Here is a 22,723-nt window from a genome sequence, read left to right as displayed (position 1 = left end):
AATAAGTGCTTTAAATTTTCCTCATTTTTAATCCAAGTATGGTAAATATCAATACATATAATCCACATAAGCAAAAGTTCTAATTTTAAGAGTATAAAGGAATGCTGAGACCAAAAAATTTGAGAACCACTGCTGTATGCCATACTACCCGTATGAGGGCAACAGCGAGATAGGGCTGTTTGTGAGAAGCAGCTCGAGACATCAATTAAGAGTGAGTGTGACTCTTACTGCAGGTTGAGGTAGTTAACAGTTTGAGTCAGCAATTCCTTAGTGCAGGTTGTAGACTGATCCTAGTACATATCACAGCTTTTATTGGAGGCAGCAATATGAGAAAAATAAAATGTTTTTAATAAAGCCAAATACATGTAATATTAAGAACTGCCTTTTAATCTGTATTCATGTCTTTTATACTTCTTTGATGTAAGAATGGGCTTTATGAAATCGTAGGAGAACAGTTGGTTGCAAATTTCTTTTTGTTTTAATGTCCCTATTTGGCAAAAGAAATAGTTGGCAATCCTGTGTCATCCTTCTTTTTTGTAGGATATTATTAATATATGTTATATGGTTTTTGTAGACTATTACTGTTCTAGGCAAGGAATTAGAGTCTAAAGTCAACGAAAGTAGGGTGAAAAAACGAATACATTATAGATCCAGATATGAGAGCCAACTCAAGGCCCAGGAGGCTGGCTGAGGTAGTTCTGGTAGGAAAGTACAAACCAGTACAGGATAGGAGCAAATAAGTTACCAAGATGGTTGAGTATCTTTGGTCCTATGGCAAGGATTCTCAACCCTTTTGCACATTAGGATTATCTGGAGCACTTTTAAGAAAACACCAAAAACTAGGCCCCATCCTCAGAGATTCTGATTGAATTAGCCTGCAGTGGGACCTAGGCATAATATCTTTTAAAGAAATCTCCTTAGATGATCCTAATGTGCAGCTGGGATTGCGAACTACTCTCCTAGAGCCATTGTTTGATCAGGTAGCCTCTGCTTTTATGTTCTATGATATGTAGGGGCCAGCAAAGGCTGACAGTCCCACTGGTGCCAGGGCAAGGACCAGCCCTCGTAGGAAGATTGTTTTCCTAAACTACATAGTCGTGTCAATATAGTTATTTAATAAGACAATAACAAAGTAAGTAAACACTTCTTTGCAAATAGGACTCTTGTCATACTGGGCTGTCATTAACTTTTGAGACTTGACACAAATATATTTTTACTTGTAAGAACAGCTGAAGTTGTCTTTTTCCTCTCTAATCTTTCCTGATTTCTAAGGATTTTAGAGGAAAAGCTTGTCTTTTTAGGTACACACAGGAGTGATTGAGAGTATAAACACTAATTGGCAAAAAGATTTCACCTCATTTACTTCCTTGTGCCCTAGGCCCTGGAAATCAAATAGTCCTGTTATTGTGGCAGACTTCTATGTGTTAATACTTTGAAAAGTATTGGACCAAAAGTAGCAGCATTAAAAAATACAAATTTAAATAGCAAAATATCATGTTATGTTTGTGCTATGTTCTAAGAAGATTGGCTGTGACAAAACTTGTAAGTAGAATAACTTAAATTTTAAATAATTTTTCATTTTTTAATTTTAGGAAAGCAGAACTAGAAGCAGCTGTGAGGAAGAAGATTGAATTTGAGAGAAAAGCTCTACATATTGTTGAACAGCTTTTAGAAGAGGATATTACAGAAGAATTCCTAAGGGAATGTGTATGTTTCAAGTTGGGAAATTATTATATTTGTAGTATTGGATCTTTAAATCTGTATTTAAAGATCTTTAAATCTGTACTTCCTGGTATTATCAAAATCTTTGAATCTGTTCTCAGTCACTAGATGCACATAGCATGCTGTATAATTCATGCATTTTTAAAATAATCACCTATTATGCATTCCTTGTATAATGACTTTAAAATGCACTAATGAAAAATAACATGCATATTTTACCCCTAAATAGTAGGGGTCTTTAGACAGGTCTGCTAATCTCACTTGATTTTCATCACTTTGCACTAATTATCCCAATGTTATTTTCCATATTCTGTGTGTTGTCCTATTTTATAACAGAAGGTTATTATTTTTGTTGATGTAGTTCTATTTTGATATTTTATAAAACCTGGAATATAGGTCATTTATGATTTAACACATAACAAGAGAATTGTAATCTGCATTAGAAGTTTTTTCCTTTAACAACTCTATTGCATTAAAATTTTGTTTTTTTTTTTTCATTTTTTTTTTTTTATAAAGATTTTTTATTATATTATGTTAGTCACCATACAGTACATCCCCGGTTTTCGATGTAAGGCTCGATGATTCATTAGTTGGGTATAACACCCAGTGCACCATGCAATATGTGCCCTCCTTACTACCCATCACTGGCCTATCCCATTCCCCCACCCCCCTCCCCTCTGTAGCCCTCAGTTTGTTTCTCATAGTCCATAGTCTCTCATGTTTCATTCCCCCTTCTGATTACCCCCCCTTTCTTTATCCCTTTCTTCCCCTACTGATCATTCTAGTTCTTATGTTCCATAGATGAGAGAAATCATATGATAGTTGTCTTTCTCTGCTTGACTTATTTCACTTAGCATTATCTCCTCCAGTGCCGTCCATGTTGTAGCAAATGATGAGAACTCGTTCTTTCTGATTGCTGAGTAATATTCCATTGTATATATGGACCACAACTTCTTAATCCAGTCATCTGTTGAAGGGCATCTCGGCTCCTTCCACGATTTAGCTATTGTGGACATTGCTGCTATGAACATTGGGGTGCATATGGCCCTTCTCTTCACTACGTCTGTATCTTTGGGGTAAACACCCAGTAGTGCAATGGCTGGATCATAGGGTAGCTCAATTTTTAACTTTTTAAGGGACCTCCACACTGTTTTCCAGAGTGGCTGTACCAACTTGCATTCCCACCAACAATGTAGGAGGGATCCCCTTTCTCCACATCCTCTCCAACAATTGTTGTTTCTTGCCTTGTCTATTTTTGCCATTCTAACTGGCGTAAGGTGGTATCTCAGTGTGGTTTTGATTTGAATTTCCTTGATGGCTAATGATTTTGAACATTTTTTTTTTTTAAAGATTTTTTATTTATTTATTTGACAGAGATAGAGACAGCCAGCGAGAGAGGGAACATAAGCAGGGGGAGTGGGAGAGGAAGAAGCAGGCTCATAGCAGAGGAGCCCGATGTGGGGCTCGATCCCATAACGCTGGGATCACGCCCTGAGCCGAAGGCAGACGCTTAACCGCTGTGCCACCCAGGCGCCCCATGAACATTTTTTTTTAATAATGATTTTTTATTATATTATGTTAGTCACCATACAGTACATCCCCGGTTTTCGATGTAAGGCTCGATGATTCATTAGTTGTGTATAACACCCAGTGCACCATGCAATATGTGCCCTCCTTACTACCCATCACCGGTCTATCCCATTCCCCCACCCCCCTCCCCTCTGTAGCCCTCAGTTTGTTTCTCATAGTCCATAGTCTCTCATGTTTCATTCCCCCTTCTGATTACCCCCCCTTTCTTTATCCCTTTCTTCCCCTACTGATCATTCTAGTTCTTATGTTCCATAGATGAGAGAAATCATATGATAGTTGTCTTTCTCTGCTTGACTTATTTCACTAAGCATTATCTCCTCCAGTGCCGTCCATGTTGTAGCAAATGTTGAGAACTCATTCTTTCTGATTGCTGAGTAATATTCCATTGTATATATGGACCACAACTTCTTAATCCAGTCATCTGTTGAAGGGCATCTCGGCTCCTTCCACGATTTAGCTATTGTGGACATTGCTGCTATGAACATTGGGGTGCATATGGCCCTTCTCTTCACTACGTCTGTATCTTTGGGGTAAACACCCAGTAGTGCAATGGCTGGATCATAGGGTAGCTCAATTTTTAACTTTTTAAGGGACCTCCACACGGTTTTCCAGAGTGGCTGTACCAACTTGCATTCCCACCAACAATGTAGGAGGGATCCCCTTTCTCCACATCCTCTCCAACAATTGTTGTTTCTTGCCTTGTCTATTTTTGCCATTCTAACTGGCGTAAGGTGGTATCTCAGTGTGGTTTTGATTTGAATTTCCTTGATGGCTAATGATTTTGAACATTTTTTCATGTGTCTGTTAGCCATTTGTATGTCTTCATTGGAAAAGTGTCTGTTCATATCTTCTGCCCATTTTTTGATTTGTTTATTTGTTTCTCATGTATTGAGTTTGAGAAGTTCTTTGTAGATCTTGGATACCAGTCCTTTATCTGTAGTGTCATTTGCAAATATATTCTCCCATTCCGTGGGCTGCCTCTTAGTTTTTCTGACTGTTTCCTTGGATGTGCAGAAACTTTTAATCTTGATGAAGTCCCATAAATTCATTTTATCTTTTGTTTCTCTTGCCTTTGGGGATGTGTCATGAAAAAGGTTGCTTTGGCCGATGTCGTAGAGGTTGCTGCCTATGTTCTCCTCTAGAATTTTGATGGATTCCTGTCTCACATCGAGGTCTTTCATCCATTTGGAGTTTATTTTTGTGTATGGTGTGAGATAGTGGTCAAGTTTCATTCTTTTGCATGTAGCTGTCCAATTTTCCCAGCACCATTTATTGAAGAGACTGTCTTTTTCCCACCGGATGTTTTTTCCTGCTTTATCAAATATTAGTTGCCCAAAGAGCTGAGGGTCCATTTCTGGGCTCTCTATTCTGTTCCATTGGTCTATGTGTCTGTTTTTGTGCCAGTACCATGCTGTCTTTGTGATCACAGCTTTGTAGTACAGCTTGAAATCCGGCATTGTGATGCCCCCAGCTTTGTTTTTCCTTTTCAACAGTTCCTTGGAGATTCGGGGTCTTTTCTGGTTCCATACAAATTTAAGGACTGTTTGTTCCAGTTCTTTGAAAAACGTTCTCAGTATTTTGATCGGGATAGCATTGAAAGTGTAGATTGCTCTGGGTAGCATGGACATTTTAACTATGTTAATTCTTCCGATCCATGAGCATGGAATATCTTTCCATCTTTTTATGTCTTCCTCAATGTCTTTTAAGAGTGATTTATAGTTTCTAGAATAAAGGTCCTTTACGTCTCTGGTTAAGTTAATTCCAAGGTAACGTATGGTTTTTGGTGCTATTGTAAATGGGATGGATTCCCTAATTTCTCTTTCTTCGTTCTCGTTATTCGTGTACAGAAATGCAACTGATTTCTGAGCATTTATTTTGTATCCTGCCACGTTACTGAATTGCTCTATAACTTCTAATAGTTTGGGAGTGGCTTCTTTTGGGTTTTCCATATAGAGTATCATGTCATCTGCGAAGAGAGACATTTTGACTTCTTCTTTGCCAATTTGAATACCTTTGATCCCTTTTTGTCGTCTGATTGCTGTTGCAAGGACTTCTAGTACTTTGTTGAATAATAGTGGCGAGAGTGGGCATCCTTGTCGAGTTCCTGATCTTAAGGGAAAGGCTTCTAACTTTTCCCCATTGAGAATAATATTTGCAGTAGGCTTTTCATAGATGGCTTTTATGAGATTGAGAAATGTACCTTCTATTCCTACACTCTGAAGGGTTTTAATCAGGAAAGGATGCTGTATTTTGTCAAATGCTTTTTCGGCATCGATTGAGAGGATCATATGGTTCTTGAGTCTTTTCTTGTTGATATGATGTATCACGCTGATTGATTTGCGAATATTGAACCACGCTTGCATCCCAGGTATGAATCCCACTTGATCGTGGTGGATAATCCTTTTAATGAACTGTTGGATTCTATTAGCAAGTATCTTGTTGAGGATTTTGGCGTCCATATTCATTAGGGAAATCGGTCTGTAATTCTCCTTTTTGAGGGGGTCTTTGCCTGGTTTGGGGATCAAGGTAATATTGGCCTCATAGAATGAGTTTGGTAGCTTTCCTTCTGTTTCTATTTTTTGAAATAGCTTTAGGAGAATAGGTATTATTTCTTCTTTGAATGTTTGGTAGAATTCCCCAGGAAAACCGTCCGGGCCTGGAGTTTTGTTATTTGGAAGGTTGTTTATCACTGACTCAATTTCTTCATAATTAATTGGCCTGTTTAAGAAATAAATTTCTTCCTGTTTCAATCTTGGTAGTTTATAGGTTTCCAGGAAGGATTCCATCTCTTCCAGATTGCTTAGTTTATTGGTATATAGCTGTTGATAAAAATTTCTAATAATCCTTCCAATTTCAATGGTGTTCGTCGTGACCTCTCCTTTTTCATTCATAATTTTAATAATCTGGGTCCTTTCTCTTTTCTTTTGGATAAGTCTTGCCAGTGGTCTGTCAATTTTATTGATTCTCTCCAAGAACCAGCTTCTAGTCCTGTTGATCTGCTCTACTGTACTTCTGGTTTCTGCTTGATTGATTTCAGCTTTAATTTTGGTCAACTGCTTCCTCGTGCGTGGATTAGGCCTGTCCCTCTGTTGCTGTTCCAGCTTCTTGAGGTGAGAATATAAAAACTGCATTTTAGATTTTTCTATTCTTTTGAGTGAGGCTTGGATGGCTATGTATTTCCCCCTTAGGACCGCCTTTGCAGTATCCCATAGGTTTTGGACTGTTGTATTTTCATTCTCATTGGTCTCCATAAATTGTTTAATTTGATTTTTGATTTCCTGGTTTATCGAGTCATTCCTGAGCAGGATGGTTCTTAGTCTCCCAAGTGTTTGAGTTTCTTCCAAATTTTTCCTTGTGGTTGAGTTCCAATTTCAGAGCGTTGTGGTCTGAGAATATGCAGGGGATAATTTCAATCTTTTGGTATCGGCTGAGACCTGTTTTGTGTCCCAGAACATGGTCTATTCTTGAAAATGTTCCATGGGCATTAGAATAGAATGAGTATTCTTTGGTTCTGGGGTGTAGTGTTCTATATATATCTAAGAGGTCCAACTCGTCGAGTATGGCATTCAAAGCTTTTGATTCTTTGCTTAGTTTTTGCCAGGGTGTTCTGTCTATTTCTGAGAGTGGAGTGTTGAGGTCCCCTACTATTAATGTATTTTTATCTATATGTCTCTTTATTCTGGTTAAGAGTTGGCTTGTGTATCTTGCTGCTCCCCTGTTGGGGGCATATATATTTATAATTGTCATATCCACTTGTTGAATACTTCCTTTAAGAATAATATAGTGCCCTTCTGTGTCTCTAACTATAGTCTGTAGTTTAAAATCCAGTTTATCTGATATGAGAATTGCTACCCCAGCTTTCTTTTGAGGTCCATTTGCGTGAAAGATGGTACTCCATCCCCTTACTCTCAGTCTGAATGCATCTTTGGGTTCGAAATGAGTCTCTTGTAGACAGCAAATGGATGGGTCATTTCTTTTTATCCAATCTGCAACCCTATGGCGTTTAAGCAAGAATTTAAACCATTAATATTCAGACTGAGTACTGAGAGATATGCTTTTAATTCTGCCATGTTGTCAGTAAAGTCTTTGTTTGTATTGGCTGTGACTTTCTGTTTTGTATCACTCTTGGGGCCTTTTTACTTTTATAGAACCCCCCGTAATACCTCCTGTAGGGCTGGTTTCGTGGTTACGAAATTGGCTAGTGACTGTCGATTCTGAAATGTCTTTATTTCTCCATCAATTCTGAATGACAGCCTTGCTGGATAAAGGATCCTTGGCTGCATGTTTTTCTCTGAAAGAGCTTTAAAAATGCTCCCCCAACCCTTTCTCTCATTCCAGGTCTGTGTAGACAGGTCTGACGTAATTCTGATGCCTTTGCCTTGGTACGTGAGAAATTTCTTTGCCCTGGCCGCTTTCAATACTGTATCCTTGGATCTCATATTTGCGAATTGCACTATGACGTGACGTGGTGTAGGTCTGTCATGGTTGAGCTTGGGAGGGGTCCTCTCTGCCTCTTGGACACGAATTTTTGTTTCCCTTGCTAGATTAGGGAAGTTTTCAGCTACAATTTGTTCAAATAGCTCTTCTAGACCTCTGTTTTTCTCCACCCCCTCGGGGATGCCGATGATTCTAACATTGGATCGTTTCATTGAGTCAGTAATCTCCCGTAGCCAACATTCGTGGGCGTGGATTTTTTTAAGACCATCTTCTATTTTTATTTTTTCCTCTATTAACCCATCCTCCAATTCACTAACCCTTTCCTCTGCTTCCGTGACCCTGGCCGTCAGAGCCTCTAGTTTTGCCTGCATTTGGCTCATAGAATTTTTAATTTCTGTCAAATTCGCTCTCATTTCCGCCCTTAGGGATTCTATATTCTCAGTAACATTTTCCTTAATACTTTTTTCAAGTCTACTCATTATCTTGACCACTGTTACTCTGAATTCCATTTCTGATAATTTGGTTACATCCATATCCGTTACTTCTGTGGCAGAGGCCAGAGACTCACTGTCTTTTCTTTGCTGGGGGGGGGCTTCTCCTTCTTGTCATTCTAATGAGGGGAGGTTGCGGGGTTGTCCAGAGCCCAAAATTATTGACTGGGTCCCAGGCCGTGCCCCTTGTTTTATAGGGATCTTAGAGATGTGGGCTTCTTCTTTAAAGATTTTATTTATTTGCTTATCTGAGAGAGGGAGACAGACAGTCAGCAAGAACGGAACAGAAGCAGGGGAGTGAGAGAGGAAGAAGCAGGCTCCCAGCGGAGGAGCCCAATGAGGGACTCCTTTCCGGAACGCCGGGATCACGCCCTAAGCCGGAGACAGGCGCTCAATGACTGCGCCACCCAGGCGCCTCGGGTTGTGGGCTTCTTGATTTTTCAGCCTGCCTTCTGTGTTCTGGGGGAGGGGCCTGCCGCGCCGATACTCAGGCAGCCATGTTTGGGTAGAGTCTCCGTGTCCCCTGCGAGGGAGGATGGGGATGGGCACGCTGTGAGCCGGTATTTCCAGGCTTTTGTTCTCTGGCGGCTTTCCCTGGCGGCCGGCTATGCCTCTTCTGAGGGTCAGAGCAGCAGAGGCTGCATTGTCACAGAACAGAGGGATTGCGGCCCGTTCTCCACTGATGTTCTGGCCACTTTAACTCTGTTACTGTTGGTGCTGCTCAACCCTGCAGCGTCCCGGGATGTGCGCCCCACAGCTGGCGTCCCTGCCCTCACTTCCAGGGCCGGCGCGTCTCTGTCCTTTGTGTTTCTAATGCCGCCAGCCGCCCCGCGTGCTCCCGGGTCTCCCGGTCTCAGTCTATGCCCGGTGAGCACACCGCGATTCCGGAGTTTCGGGAGAAGCCTGGTGGCGCGCACCCGGTTCAGGGTCTCAGTCTGCTGTTTCGCGGGTGCCGACCGCGAGTCCGCCCGCTCCCCCGTGCAGGTGGCCCGCCAGCCGCCAGCCGCCCCGCGCGCGCTCCGGGAGCTCCCGGTCTCAGTCTGGATCCCGTGAGCACACCGGGATTCCGGTGTTCCGGGAGATGCCTGGTGGTGCGCGTGTTCACGGCTCACCGGTCTCAGTCCGCTCTCTCGCGGGTGCCCTCTGTGAGTCCGCCCGCTCCCCCGTGCAGGTGGCTGCCGCTTCCCGGCGCCCGAACGCGGCGGCTCCCTCCCCCTTCCGTTTATCTTCCGATATCTGTGCACGGTTTACAGCTCCCCTCTTCGTACCTCAATACTCAGCGCTGGAGATGTTCATTTGTAGAGATCCAGATGCATCATCCTGCGTCTCAGGCTGATTCCGTGGTTATTTAGGCTGGTCTGGTACCTATCCAGCTCGACTCAGGGGACCGGCTGAAAAAGGGGTCCCCTACTCCTCCGCCATCTTAACTCCAGACTGCATTAAAATTTTGAATGGAAATTTCTATTTTATCCTCATAATCCTTAAGAAAAAAAAGAAAAGGAAAATTAAAACTCAGAGCTTCCATTGCAAAAATAATTATTAGTGTGGCTCAGATTTTTCTAAACAAAAGGAATATAAATATGACAATATTTAAATTGATATAGGCTACATAAGAATCTGCATCCATGATGACACTAAAGACAGACAAACCAGAAATGCTTCATTTGAAACAAATACCTTATATCACTCTTAGTAAAAAGTATTTCAGTCCCTGGGAAAACAGAAAAACTTGTTCAAAAATGATATCAAAGTTAAGAGATAATTATGAGTTGAGATTTGAACATGAAGATATATCAAGGGGAAGTATTTGGTGTTAGACCTCCTCAGTCTCCTGTACAGTTTTCCAGAAGCTGGAAGATTTTGCACAAAAATTTGTCAGGAGTCACAATGACACCTTCGATATACTTCGTTTTTTTAAGCTAGTTCTTTAGAAACAGGTAAATTTTATTTTACATGGTTTATTTTATTTTTTTTTTTAAAGAGTTTATTTATTTTATTTATTTATTTGACAGAGATAGAGACAGCCAGCGAGAGAGGGAACACAAGCAGGAGGAGTGGGAGAGGAAGAAGCAGGCCCATAGTGGAGGAGCCCGATGTGGGGCTCGATCCCAGAACACCGGGATCACGCCCTGAGCCGAAGGCAGACGCTTTAACCGCTGTGCCACCCAGGCGCCCCAACATGGTTTATTTTTTGAATAATATATTTTTTAAATAAAATATACTTTTCAGTGTTTTGCTTTGGAATAGCAGTCATTGTAGCACCACTTCTTTCTCCTGCCTCAGAATTATTTCAAGACCTATATATCTACAAAGATATATAGTCTCTTTGCAGAAGTTTTTTCAGGTTGTTTGTTTTTTTAATAATAACTAACATTTTTGAGTATTTACTATGTGCCAAGTGCTTTTGTATGTGTATTTCCTTTATTTTCTCCTCTGATTCTAACATCATACCTTATTATTATTCCTTATTATTATAGGGAATCAGAGGACTTATTATTCCTACTTTTTTTCAGATGAGATCATTGAGTCTGAGAGAGCTGATAAATGAACTTGTCCAATAATCTAGCGGGGAAATGCCCCTCTCATTTCATTATAGGGGAAGTTCATCACACCTGCTCACTACAGCGATGTCGTGGATGAGCGTTCTATTATTAAACTCTGCGGTTATCCCTTATGTCAGAAGAAACTAGGAATTGTAAGTAATTATTTTTAATAGAAGCTTAAATTTTTTATAATTAGCAAATACTTTGTAGACAAGACAAGAAATGACACTGAGGTCATGAACTGATGACATGAGTTAGCCAGAGATATGATATTTAGATGGTTTAATCTTGTAACATAAAGTTTATGTTTATTACTTGCATTCTTCTTAAGCTATACTTTCTTTTTTTAGGTACCAAAACAGAAATATAAAATTTCTACCAAAACCAATAAAGTCTATGATATTACTGAAAGAAAGGTAAGTTTAAAGCTGTTCTCAATATGGCAGTTAATTTTTAATATACTAAATGGAATTCTAAAAAGAATTGTTTGAAAAGTTTGCTTTTTAGAAAGTAGCCACGTTAAAAGTTTATTTGAAAATATTTCATTGAAGGTGTTAGAAAAAACTGCTTATGTTTAATTAATACTTGAATGTTTAAAAATTAAAAGAGCACGGGCACCTCAGTGGCTCAGTCAATTAGGCATCCGGCTCCTGATTTCAGCTCAGGTCATGATCCTGGGATAGTGAGATCAAATCCCATATCAGGCTGAGCGTGGAGCCTGCTTGGGATTCTCTTTCTCTCTCTGCCCCTCCCCCATCCTGTTCATGCTCTCTGTCTTTCTCTAAAAATAAAATAAAATTTAAATAAAATAAAAACTAAAAGTGCATACCAGCACAAATTCAAGCAAGTAAATCATGAAGCAGAATAGAGAGCCAGAAGCAGACTCACCACATATGTGGACACTTTATATGTGACAACAGAAATATTGTAGATCAGTGGAGAAAGTATGGATTTTTCAGTAAATAGTACTGGCACAAATAGTTATCCAAAGGGAAAAACTGAAAATTGATCCCTGTTTCAGTAAGATTTAAATTTAAAAGAGAAATACCTTTTCCAAGAGAATTTGGGAAGGTATCTTTATAAACTTGGAGAAAGAATTTCTTAAGTAAAATAGACAATTACAAACCATAGAGGAAAAATTGGTAAGTTTTTCTACATCAAAATTAAAAACATTTGCATATCAGAAGTTTCCAAAAAAGAGTGAAAAGATAAGCTATAAATCAGAAGGAGTTGTATTTACAGGTGTACATACAACTGACCACAGATTCATAACCAGGGAAAGACAGAAAACCTCGTCGAATTTTTTTTTTTTTTTTTTGAAAGAGTGAATCGGGGGTGTGGGGGGGAGAGGGTGAGAGAATCTCAGGCTGAGCATGGAGTCTGACACAGGGCTCCATCTCACAACCCCGAGACCATGACGTGAGCCAAAATCGAGAATCAGATGCTTAACTGGCTGAGCCACCCAGGTATCCCTAGAAAAATTTTATAGAAGGAATTTGATGAATATATTAAATGAATTAAATGAATATATTAAAAGGTATTCAGCATTATCAGTAATCAGGGAAATAGCAAATAAAAACACATTGATTTACATTGTCACAGCCCCCAAATTAGCAAAATTATAAAAATCTGACAATATTAGGCACTGTTTATACTACTGGTTAAGTATTAGGAACTCTTTATACTACTGGTTAAATAAAATTACGTCCTTTTTGAGAAATTGGTATTATCTAGTAAAGTCAAGTTCACACATTTTTTATGGCCAAGTCTTTCTATTCTTTGGTATATATTTTAAGGAATTTCTTGCCCATTTGTACAACTGTGTATGTATATGAATGTTCCTAGTTGGATTAACAAAATATGCTATATACATAGAATGGAATATTATTCATCCTTTTAAAGGAGGGAAATTCTGACACATGCTACAACATGAATGTACTTTAAGACATTATGTTCTTTGAGATATGCTAAGTGAAATAAGCCTGCACAAAAGGACAAATATTAAATGATTCTACCTATATGAGGTAGCTAGAGTAGTCGGATTCATAGTTACAAAAATAGAATGGTGATTGTCTGAGGAGGCAGAAATGGGAAGTTGTTTGATGATATAGAGTTTCATTTTGCAAGATGAAAAGAGTTCCAGAGATGAATGGTGGTGATGGTTGTACTACAGTGAGAAGTTATTTAGTGCCACTGAACTATAACACTTAAAAATGGTCAAGATGCTAAATTTTGTGTATTTTACCACAATTTTTTTTAATTTTAAAAATTCTTAAAAAAAATGTTTATAGGCACATTGTAGTGGTAACCAAAAAGTTAGAAACAACTCAATTATTCTTAAACAATAAAGATAATATACTTACACAGTGAACTGTAATACCGAACATAAATATATAAGCTACATCTACATGAATCTGAAAAATACAGCATGGAACAAAAAACCCCAGAAAACATAGCAGTACAGTTACATTTAGACAAAGTTTAGATTAGGCAAACTGAATGATACCTTTTGTAGCTATGTGTGTATAGATAGCAAAACTAAAGGAAAGCAAGGGAATGAGGAATACGGAATTTATGATAGTGGTTACTTCTGGGAAATGTGGAAGGTGACACTATCTGGGACACACATGGAGAGCTTCAAAGGCATCATACGTTATTTCTTACCTTGGGTGGAGGATTCATGGATTTTCATTATTTTCCTTGAACTATATATTTATGTTTTCTGTACATAAGTTGTGTTGCACGATAAGAAAAAAATAATTCACTAATTTTAAAATGTTCCTTTCAGTGTTTTTGCAGCAATTTTTGTTACAAAGCATCTAAGTTCTTTGAAGCACAAATTCCTAAAACTCCAGTATGGGTTCGAGAAGAGGAAAGGTAATTTAAATCATTACATACACATTTGTTGATAAAAATCCAACTTTTGAGATACATAGAGAGTAGTCCCAGTTTTCTGTAGAATGTTATCATTGTGCACATTTTAATTGTAGGGAAATGGTTATATTTTAAGCATAGTTATTAAGGATTTTACACTTAAAATCAGAAAATTAATATAAATGTTGTTTCTTAGCTGTTTAGCTTTAATCACAAAACCTGAACTTTGCTTTCTGCTATGCCAATTATTTCTATTAATCCTATTAATATAATAATCTTAGAGTAAGAATGTTAAACTTTTCCAATAGATACTAGATCTTAGGATCCAACTGAACTGACTTTGTTGTTAGAAAACTATGGGGGCGCCTGGGTGGCTCAGTCATTAAGCGTCTGCCTTCGGCTCAGGGTGTGATCCCAGAGTCCTGGGATGGAGCCCTGCATCAGGCTCCCTGCTCCTCTGGGAGCCTGCTTCTTCCTCTCCCACTCCCCCTGCTTGTGTTCCCTCTCTCGCTGGCTGTCTCTCTCTGTCAAATGAATAAATAAAATCTTTAAAAAAAAAAAAACCCAAAACTATGTACTAAAACCAAAAACCTATGTACTAAGGTTAAAAAGTTCAGGTTACTAATTCACTCAATCTTTATTAAAACTCAGTACAGTATTCTATAAATTTAAAGAAATCCAGTATAATTTTTAGCAAAAAAGTATATGAACATTCCTGGAGTTTTGCCTCATTTACAACATTTTAGTTGCTGAATTTGAGAAAATTTATTACTGAGAGGCAAATGCCATAATATAGAAAAGGTAACAAAAATTGTTATGTAATTGAACTGTATTGTCCAGTTTCAAACAGGGCTAAATGAAATAATGTCCCAAATAACTCATGTTTCATAGAGAATATTGCAACACAAGGCATGTGGTAAAAGTATCAATGCTAAATAAACTTAATGACATAAATGTAATGAGACCCAAGTTAACTAAAGATCTTTGCCTTAAAACAAAGCTTATTAAAGTCTTATCTGATACACAAGGTAATATGAAACCACTGTAGTTTGAACTAGCACCATTTGTACTGAGGGACAGTCCCTTTGTTGGCTGACACCTTTGCCTGCAGATCCAATGCATGTGGTTTAGAATATGTCAAGGGGCGCCTGGGTGGCTCAGTTGGCTAAGTGTCTGACTCTTGATTTTGGCTCAGGTCATGATCTCCGGGTTGTGAGATTGAGCGCCGTGTTGGGCTCTGCACTCAGCGTGGAGTCTGCTTAAGATTCTGTCTCTCCCTAACCGCCCCCCCACATCATTTGCACTTTCTCTCTAAAAAAAAAAAAAGAATATCTAAAACACACCACCCTATGGCCTTTGTTAATTGAATTACACATAATGAAGACTAAATTGTTCACTATTCTACACTAGCCTTTTTTATTTGGATGATAAAGGATTGTTGCATTGTCCAAGGGGACTGGGGACCTAAGAGTACCTTCTTCACTATCACTTTTTTTTTCTTTCTTCACATTTCTTTCAGCAGAGCTGCTCATTGCCTCCTTAGTCTTACAACAGCTATACATATTCCGTTCCTCAGCTGTTATAACTAGTGTTTCCCAAAGTTATCCTTAACTTTGTTTCCAGTGTTATCTTCTCTACTTGTTAAATTTAGCCCATCCTCATATCTGCTGCAAAACCATTTACCAAACCAGCCTTTCTGTCATCTTTATATTCTTCAGATACTGTTATTGGTACTTCCTTCAGCTAACTTAAAACAATTCTTCCCTCTTTTTCCTAAAATCTTATTCTATGTTCAGAATGCCCACCTTTTCCCTGAATATGAAGCTCAGTCATTTTATATTTGTGGTTCTTGAAATTCTACTTTATGCCCTTCCCTACCTCACTAAAAAAGAAAGATGAAAATGGCCTTGGTTTCCCTAATCTAAACAAATCAATTTAATTTACATTCAATGTGTGTAGTACGTGCTTAGTATATGACAGGCTACCCACAACTGTACAAGCACGCACACACTTATGAAACCAAATCTGTGAGTTTAAATTGAAATGTTAATGGAATGCATAACGAGTACACGAACAAACAAATTTGTACTTATTCTAATGGGGACAAGCGTTGGGGAGCTTTCAAATGCTTTTGAACAGAATTTGATCTGACATTGGTGTACAAGATGAATTAAAGAATAAAAGATCATAATTAAAGAGCTGAAAGGCGCTTAGAGACAATTTAACCCAACATCTTTATCAAACGAGCTCAGAAAGATTAAATGTATTTCTTAAGCTAGAGATAGGTTCTGAATGCCAGGATTCCAGTTGATTGGAATTAACCAGTGAGTAATCTATAAATATATAATTGTCACAGTGTACATAGTGTAACTGTAGCCCTTATTTATGTATGATACTTGTCAGTATATAGCCATATTAGTAACTTTTATATTTGCATGCTCAGTGTTACCTTAATTTTTAAATTCTTATGGACAAGCTTGTGTCAGTTTATTTCATGAATCCACTAGATGTCACTGTGTCTTCAGAGAATGGTTGATATTTTTATGTGTTCTAATGATAAGAATTCTAGAATTGAGTGTTCTTTTCAAAAGCCTTTCTAGCTGTTACACCTGTAAGCTCTACAGAAATGTGATTTTTAAAGAAAGTCTGTTCGCAAATGGTATGGGGTATAACATTCAGAATCTATCTTCTTTTAAAGGGGAAAAATTGTTTCTTCTAGTATTTAGCATTTAGTATTTAATGCAGAGATATTTTTATTAGCTGAAAGTGTCATCGTAATAAATTGCTTCATCATAATTAAATCATAATATAATTTTGTTTGTTTTATTAATAGTAATTATTAAATAATAATAAATTTTAAATTTTAAGAAAATAAGAGCAAATTTTAAAATCCACTCAAAGAATTAAGTATTTTATTGCAGTGACTTCCAAAGTTTTTAACGACCATGAGTATATTTTACATTATGATCCAATACATACATATAACTGAAACAAAGTTTTATGAAATGACTTTTATCCTTATAACACAAAAAGCCTCTGATATTTTCTATTCTGTTGCTTTTTAAAAATGCTAGTAGCAACCCACTTAATTGGTTGATTCTGATCCACAGTTTTAAGAGTACTGTTTTGTTGTGTCCAGCTTAGGTTTTTAGTTGTGTTACTGTCAGAAAGTCTGTTATCATCAACACTAAGCCTCAGTTTCCTCATTTGCAAAGTAGAAAGTTGCATTTAGTCTCTTAGTTCCCTTTAGTTCTAATGTTTTACAGTTCTGAGTCAGTCACTGCCACTGTAGTGAAAATTTGCTAGATAGGAAATATCTTTTATAAAAGTGATGAAAATTAAAATTATCAGCATAAGACTAGGGAAAGTTATACTATCTTTAGGGAAGTCTGTCTCATTTAAGAATTTAGAATAAAAGTTACTTAAATAATTTGAACTCTTCAATCTGTAAAGATGAAGGTTGATAAAAGATTGGATCAAAATTTTTCAATTATGAAGAAAAACCAGGAATGTTTTATAACATGTCCAGAACAACTTGAAGTTGACATCTTCAGGGACACCATGATCTTGCACACTATTTGGAAGTAGAATATTGAATTTGACTCAATATAGTCTTTCTTACATTGCTGTAAAAGCTAATATAAATTTTTTCACCAGATACCAAAATACTAAAATCTGTAGTCTCTCTTAACATTTCTAAGGTATTATTTTATATCATAGAAAGCTCACTACCTCTTTGTATAGATAGATTTAAGATTTAAGAAAGATTTAGACAAATTCTTGAAGTCTAGCTCCGTGCTTCTGTTGAGGCTTTGGAGTCAGAAGGGGTCTTAGAGGTTTTCTACTCCTTCATTTTTATTATTAAGATATGAAAAAATATCTGGAGTATATCTTTAATGTCATGGAGAACAGCAGTGCTTCTTACAAAATGTCTCCTGATGCCGTGTCAGAGACAAAACACTGACCTAGATGGACTGGGTCATGACGCAGTATGATGCTTCTCATGTTGTGAGTTAGAAATTTTTCACCCACTTGGTGGCCAGAAACAGACCACATACACTTGTGTTCCTCTGAGACAGCGTGCTCATTTAGATAGTCATATAGTGGCACTTCGAAATCCTGTTTCGTTTGATTGTAGGCTCTGACAAGTCTTGGAAGTTTCTTTGTAACCTAAAAAATGAGGAGTTTAAACTGAGAAGGACAAATGTTGAGAATCAAATTATGGTTTAAAAGATAAAATTAGGGTGAATGGTTAATGCTGACAGAGCTAAAAGCGCCATCATGTGGCCCAGAGAAGGGGATTTTCACACATGCTTCTTGGCAATAAACAGTATAATCTCAGAGGTGCGGAAGCCAAAAACCTCTGCAGAACAACTTCTATAACCTCTTCCTGAACAGCCACTTCTGTTGCTTGGTATACAGAATAAAAACTTTCTGAAAGAGGTCTTAACATGTCTCAGATTATATTTGGAAAATTTCCACCATGGGGGAAACTGAAGCCTGCTGCTTCTGCTGGTTCATGTTTAATTATTAAGCACATATTCTGACCGACTCAAACATACACATCTATATGCATACATTCACAGGTTTTTTGGCAGAAGTTATTTCTGATTTTAGATTTCTTTTGCTAAAGTTATAGTTAATCATCTAATTTGTACTTCAGTGAAAATAATGGGAAATGTTTATGAAGAACCAATTTGAACATATTCTTTAACATGATTATTTTTGTTTAAGTTAAGCTCATGTCAGTTAGATTGAGAATTATCTCTGGGACAACATAAGCTTTGAAGGGAATGGAAGGTACATAGAGCAAAGAGAGATGGCACTTTTAATAAAAGGCTTTTGAATTTCATCTAAGGATAAAAAGAAAGCAACATGACTTGGTGCCTCATTCTTTCTAAAACAGCTCATAGCAAAACAAACTGAAGTTTAATATTGAACTTTTCATTTAGTACCTCATTAAACTTAGATCGAATTTATTTTAGCGTTATGTATCATTCTCCATTTTATAGATTGGAAATCAGAGAGACTGTTAAGGTTACTCATCAAGTATCTAGAAACGATGTTCCACATAGTTCTCTTTACCTGAAATCAGAAAAATGAAACAAAGGAGAGGAAAATGGTAGCTTGTGAAGTATATTGAGTTCCTCTAGGAGAGGTTAAGCGAAGGTGGTACCCTCACAACTTTGTCTTTTTTCTGAGTTTAATTAGAGGCAGCATGTGGTAGAAAGAGCTGGGACTTTGAAAGACCCAAATTTGAATCCTAGGTTTACTAGTTAATTAGTTAACCTCTCAAAGCTTCAGATTCCTCATCTGTAAAAATAAAGTTGTAAGTTATGTGGGGATTAATGAAGTAATGTAAAAACCAGCTAGTGGAAAGTATGGGAAGATGAAAAGCCCTAGGTATGGATGGTGGTGAGAGTTATACAAAAGTAGGAATGTACTTAATGCCACTGAACTGTAACTAAAAATGGTTTAAATGGTAAATTTTGTGTAATGTGTATTATACCACAAAAAACCCCACCTACCATATGGTAGACAGTATATTCTGATTTTTCCCCTTGCCTTTAAGAGATTGAGTTTCTTTTAATTCTTAGTGTTTTTCCTCAAAAAAATGTCATTGTATTGCTGGATATTTCTCATAAAACTATCTTAAATTGTATTCATGATTTAGAATGTTTACATTTTGATTACCCCTTCATTCAGCCATACTTAGACCTATTCTTATACGGGGTATTCTGCCTCCAACATCTTGAAATAAGAGCTTCCCGTTTCTCACCACAGCCTCTATCTCATCTACAGCTATCACTCTTGAGTGTGCTTTGTGACCTCATTTTGACCTCCTGTCTCTGCCTTAGCTCTGTTCCAGGGTGGCCAGACCCTTAACCTTCTACCATGTCTACCTTCCCAAGCTTCAGTCATCCTTTTTTTCTGTGCATGGGTTCTTTATTGGGTAAAGTTCTCACCCGCTTTAGATAAGCCATCTCATTTAGCACTTTAGTGCTTTAGATAAGCTGTCTCATTTCTTAGAACCTGTCTCAGTCCTTACAAGATCCCTGGGAAGTATTGTTACCCATTTCATGGATGATGGAACTGAGGCTCACAGAGGTTTAGTGACCCAGGAACACTTGGCTTATATATACACGTTTGAGATTTAAACCCCTCTCTGCCTGGTACCAAAGCTCTCTCTGCATTCCTCCAGCCCGGTTCCAGTTTATTCTGTGTAGTCTCAATTGTGTGCTCCCATGTTTTCTCTTTGTTTGTTACTGACTGATACATTCAGACCCTTCCTTCTCTTTGCAAACTTTGAACCCAAGCCCTAACTCATAGTAGATAATTTAACCTGCTTAAATGAAAGGGTTGAGCTCATTCAGCAGAATCTCTTTCAGCACTATTTTCTTATGCTCTCTCATTTCTCTTCCTCATTGCTAATACAGTACTTTCTGTATTCCTGATTCTTTTCTCACTGAAGCTTGCTTCATGATTTATTCCTATTTTCTTCCTCTTTGAAGCTCTCCTTTCATACTGATTATTTTTCTTCTACTTTAAAAAGGGGGGGGGATCCTGAAAAATATCCATTAGATTTAGCATTTCCATGGTAATTAGTGATCTTAGCAAGAGCCATGTCAGTAGAGACACATGGGTGGCCTAGTCGGTTAAGCATCTGCCTTTGGCTTGAGTCATGATTCCAGGGTCCTGGGATCGAGTGCTGCATCGGGCTCCTTGCCCAGCGAGGAGCCTGCTCCTCCCTCTGCCTTCTCCCCCTGCCTTCTCCCCCTGCTTGTGCACACTCGCTGTCTCTCTCTCTGGCAAATAAAATAAGAGCCATGTCAGTAGAGTAATGGATACAGATTCCAGGAGGCACAGGGTTGATGATTGAAGAGGAGATGTGGAATTGAAAACGAGCGCAGACTTTAAAGAAAGCTTAAAATGAAAAATGGGAGGGGGGGGCTGTATGATTGAAGGAAGGGTTTGTTTTTTAGATTTAAGTATGATAACATCCTAAAAGGAAAGAGAAAAAAGAGGTTTACAGAGTAAAGCCTCAGATCATAGGATTAGCTTTTATAATACAAACTGTATCAAATCTTTATAGACTCCACTGAATCCAAGGCTTTTTTTCATTCGCTCAACAAGAAGTTTTTATTTCTTCTCTAATTTCTTGTAGCAGCTCATGTATATTTCATCATACTTGCCACATACTCTCTTGAATTTCATGATGCAAAATGTAGTTAAGAGCTCTGCTGTCTTGGTTTGATTCCCGGCTTTACCATTTTACAGGCTATGTGACTTTGCACAAATTACTGATTCTTTCTGTACTCAAGTCTTTTTATCTGTAGCATGAGGATAACAGTAGGAACTACTCATTCTAGGAGGATTAACATTTGTAAAGCTCTTAGAACAGCCATTTTCCTCCTCCTAAATTGTAACATCCTTGCGTCTGCCTTCAGCTCAGGGTGTGGTCCCAGTGTTTTGGGATCGAGCCCCGAGTCAGGCTCCTCCACTGGGAGCCTGCTTCTTCCTCTCCCACTTCCCCTGCTTGTGTTCCCTCTCTCGCTGACTGTCTCTCTCTCTCTGTCAAATAAATAAATAAAATCTTTAAAAAAAAATAATCTGTTCTTTATATTAGTATACCCAGCATAATTCATACACACAATAGTTTATATATATATATTATATATTTTATATATAAAATAGAATTTTATATTTGAAGGAATGATGGAATATACTTTGCAGGTTAGCTATTGAATATAAGAATCCAATTGAGAATCACTGTCTACACATGCTTTCTTCCCTGTAGTGATACTCAGATCCCAGTGTCAGACAGTTGCAAGTTACTGAGCCTTGATAATTTTAGCCAAGAAGACTTGGGTGGGGATGTGGGATAGGAAAAATGAGAGAACTACAAGTGGAAGTGGGAGGATGTAGTCAACAGGCAATAAAACTCTCTGTTGTGAACGTTGGCATATTATTTTGGCCAAAAAAGCTCTTAATGGGAGTTATAAATATACCCTGGAGCAGTCAAGGCTAGTCACCATCCAAGTAGTGTCCTTTGCTTTGAGGAACACCAAACTGAGATAGCTTCTATGACTAGAGTTTTAGCGAGTGGGAAGAAGTAGGGTAAACAGGATAATTTGGGTGATTGGGAAAGGATATGCCTCAATTGGCTGAGGGACTAAGGAAGAAACAAAAATAGATTACATTTTTACTCTCAGGCAGCTCACTGCCCATTGCCTTATTTTGCCTTTCCTTCTAAATTTTTTTATTATTGGTCTTGGGGAATTCCTGAACTACAGGGGGAATACTCTAAAGCAGGGATGGCAAATACTGGTTTCATCCTATATGTCTGCTGGTGTGTGGTACTGAAAAGGTATTTAATGGGAAAGAATGCCTCAAATCAGTTAGCAGTGCCTCCCATAACTTAAGGAGAGGATTGGTAGGAGAGCCAATTCCCTGCAGTGCCTCTTATGCTTAAGACCAAAGATGAATGGATTATCTAAATAATATTATATGGTTGATGTGTTTAATTATATAGAAAAATACTTGCAACTCTGACATTTTTTGATTGGCAGCCTTTCAGTGTCATAACTCAAATGACCTCTGGTTCCATCTATCCATTTAGCTTGACTTTTTTTAATTGAAAGTATTTTGCAATATGATGGCCTTCCTTGCGACCCTGTTTTGTCCTTTAAACAGGATTAATATTCAATGCCTTATCTTCTCTTTTGTGTACACCTAGTTTCTATGTTTACTTTTTTTTTTTCCTATTAGAAGACTTTATTCTTTAGAGCAATCGTAGCTTCATAGCAAAAGGGAGAGGAAGGTACAGAGATCCCATATACCCCCTACCCCCATTCATGTATAGCCTCCCCCATTACCAGCATCCTCACCAAAATTGTGCATTTGTTTCCACTGATGGGCCTATATTGACACATCATTGTCACCCAAAGCCCATAGTTTACATTAGGGTTCACTCTAAGCCTTGTATATTCTGTGGCTTTGGACCAATATATAATGACTTGTATCTACCATTACAGTATCATACAGAGTAGTTTTATAGTCCTGAAA

General features: G+C 38.0%; 1 protein-coding gene across 1 annotated transcript in view; it reads left to right on the top strand.

Annotated features, from left to right (window-relative positions):
* RPAP2 (RNA polymerase II associated protein 2) overlaps positions 1-22,723 on the top strand; it is an 85,662-nt gene that overhangs the window by 3,473 nt on the left and 59,466 nt on the right. Inside the window, exons 3-6 of the mRNA XM_026497615.4 lie at positions 1,593-1,707; positions 10,837-10,935; positions 11,134-11,199; positions 13,572-13,660. Coding sequence (XP_026353400.2) covers positions 1,593-1,707; positions 10,837-10,935; positions 11,134-11,199; positions 13,572-13,660 — 369 coding nt within the window. The remainder of the gene's footprint in view (positions 1-1,592; positions 1,708-10,836; positions 10,936-11,133; positions 11,200-13,571; positions 13,661-22,723) is intronic.

The sequence above is a fragment of the Ursus arctos genome, unplaced genomic scaffold, assembly GCF_023065955.2.
Source record: "Ursus arctos isolate Adak ecotype North America unplaced genomic scaffold, UrsArc2.0 scaffold_12, whole genome shotgun sequence".
In the NCBI taxonomy this organism is placed as follows: Eukaryota; Metazoa; Chordata; class Mammalia; order Carnivora; family Ursidae; genus Ursus; species Ursus arctos.
Note: the sequence above shows the minus strand (reverse complement) of the source record. Positions and strands in the feature narration are given on the sequence as shown.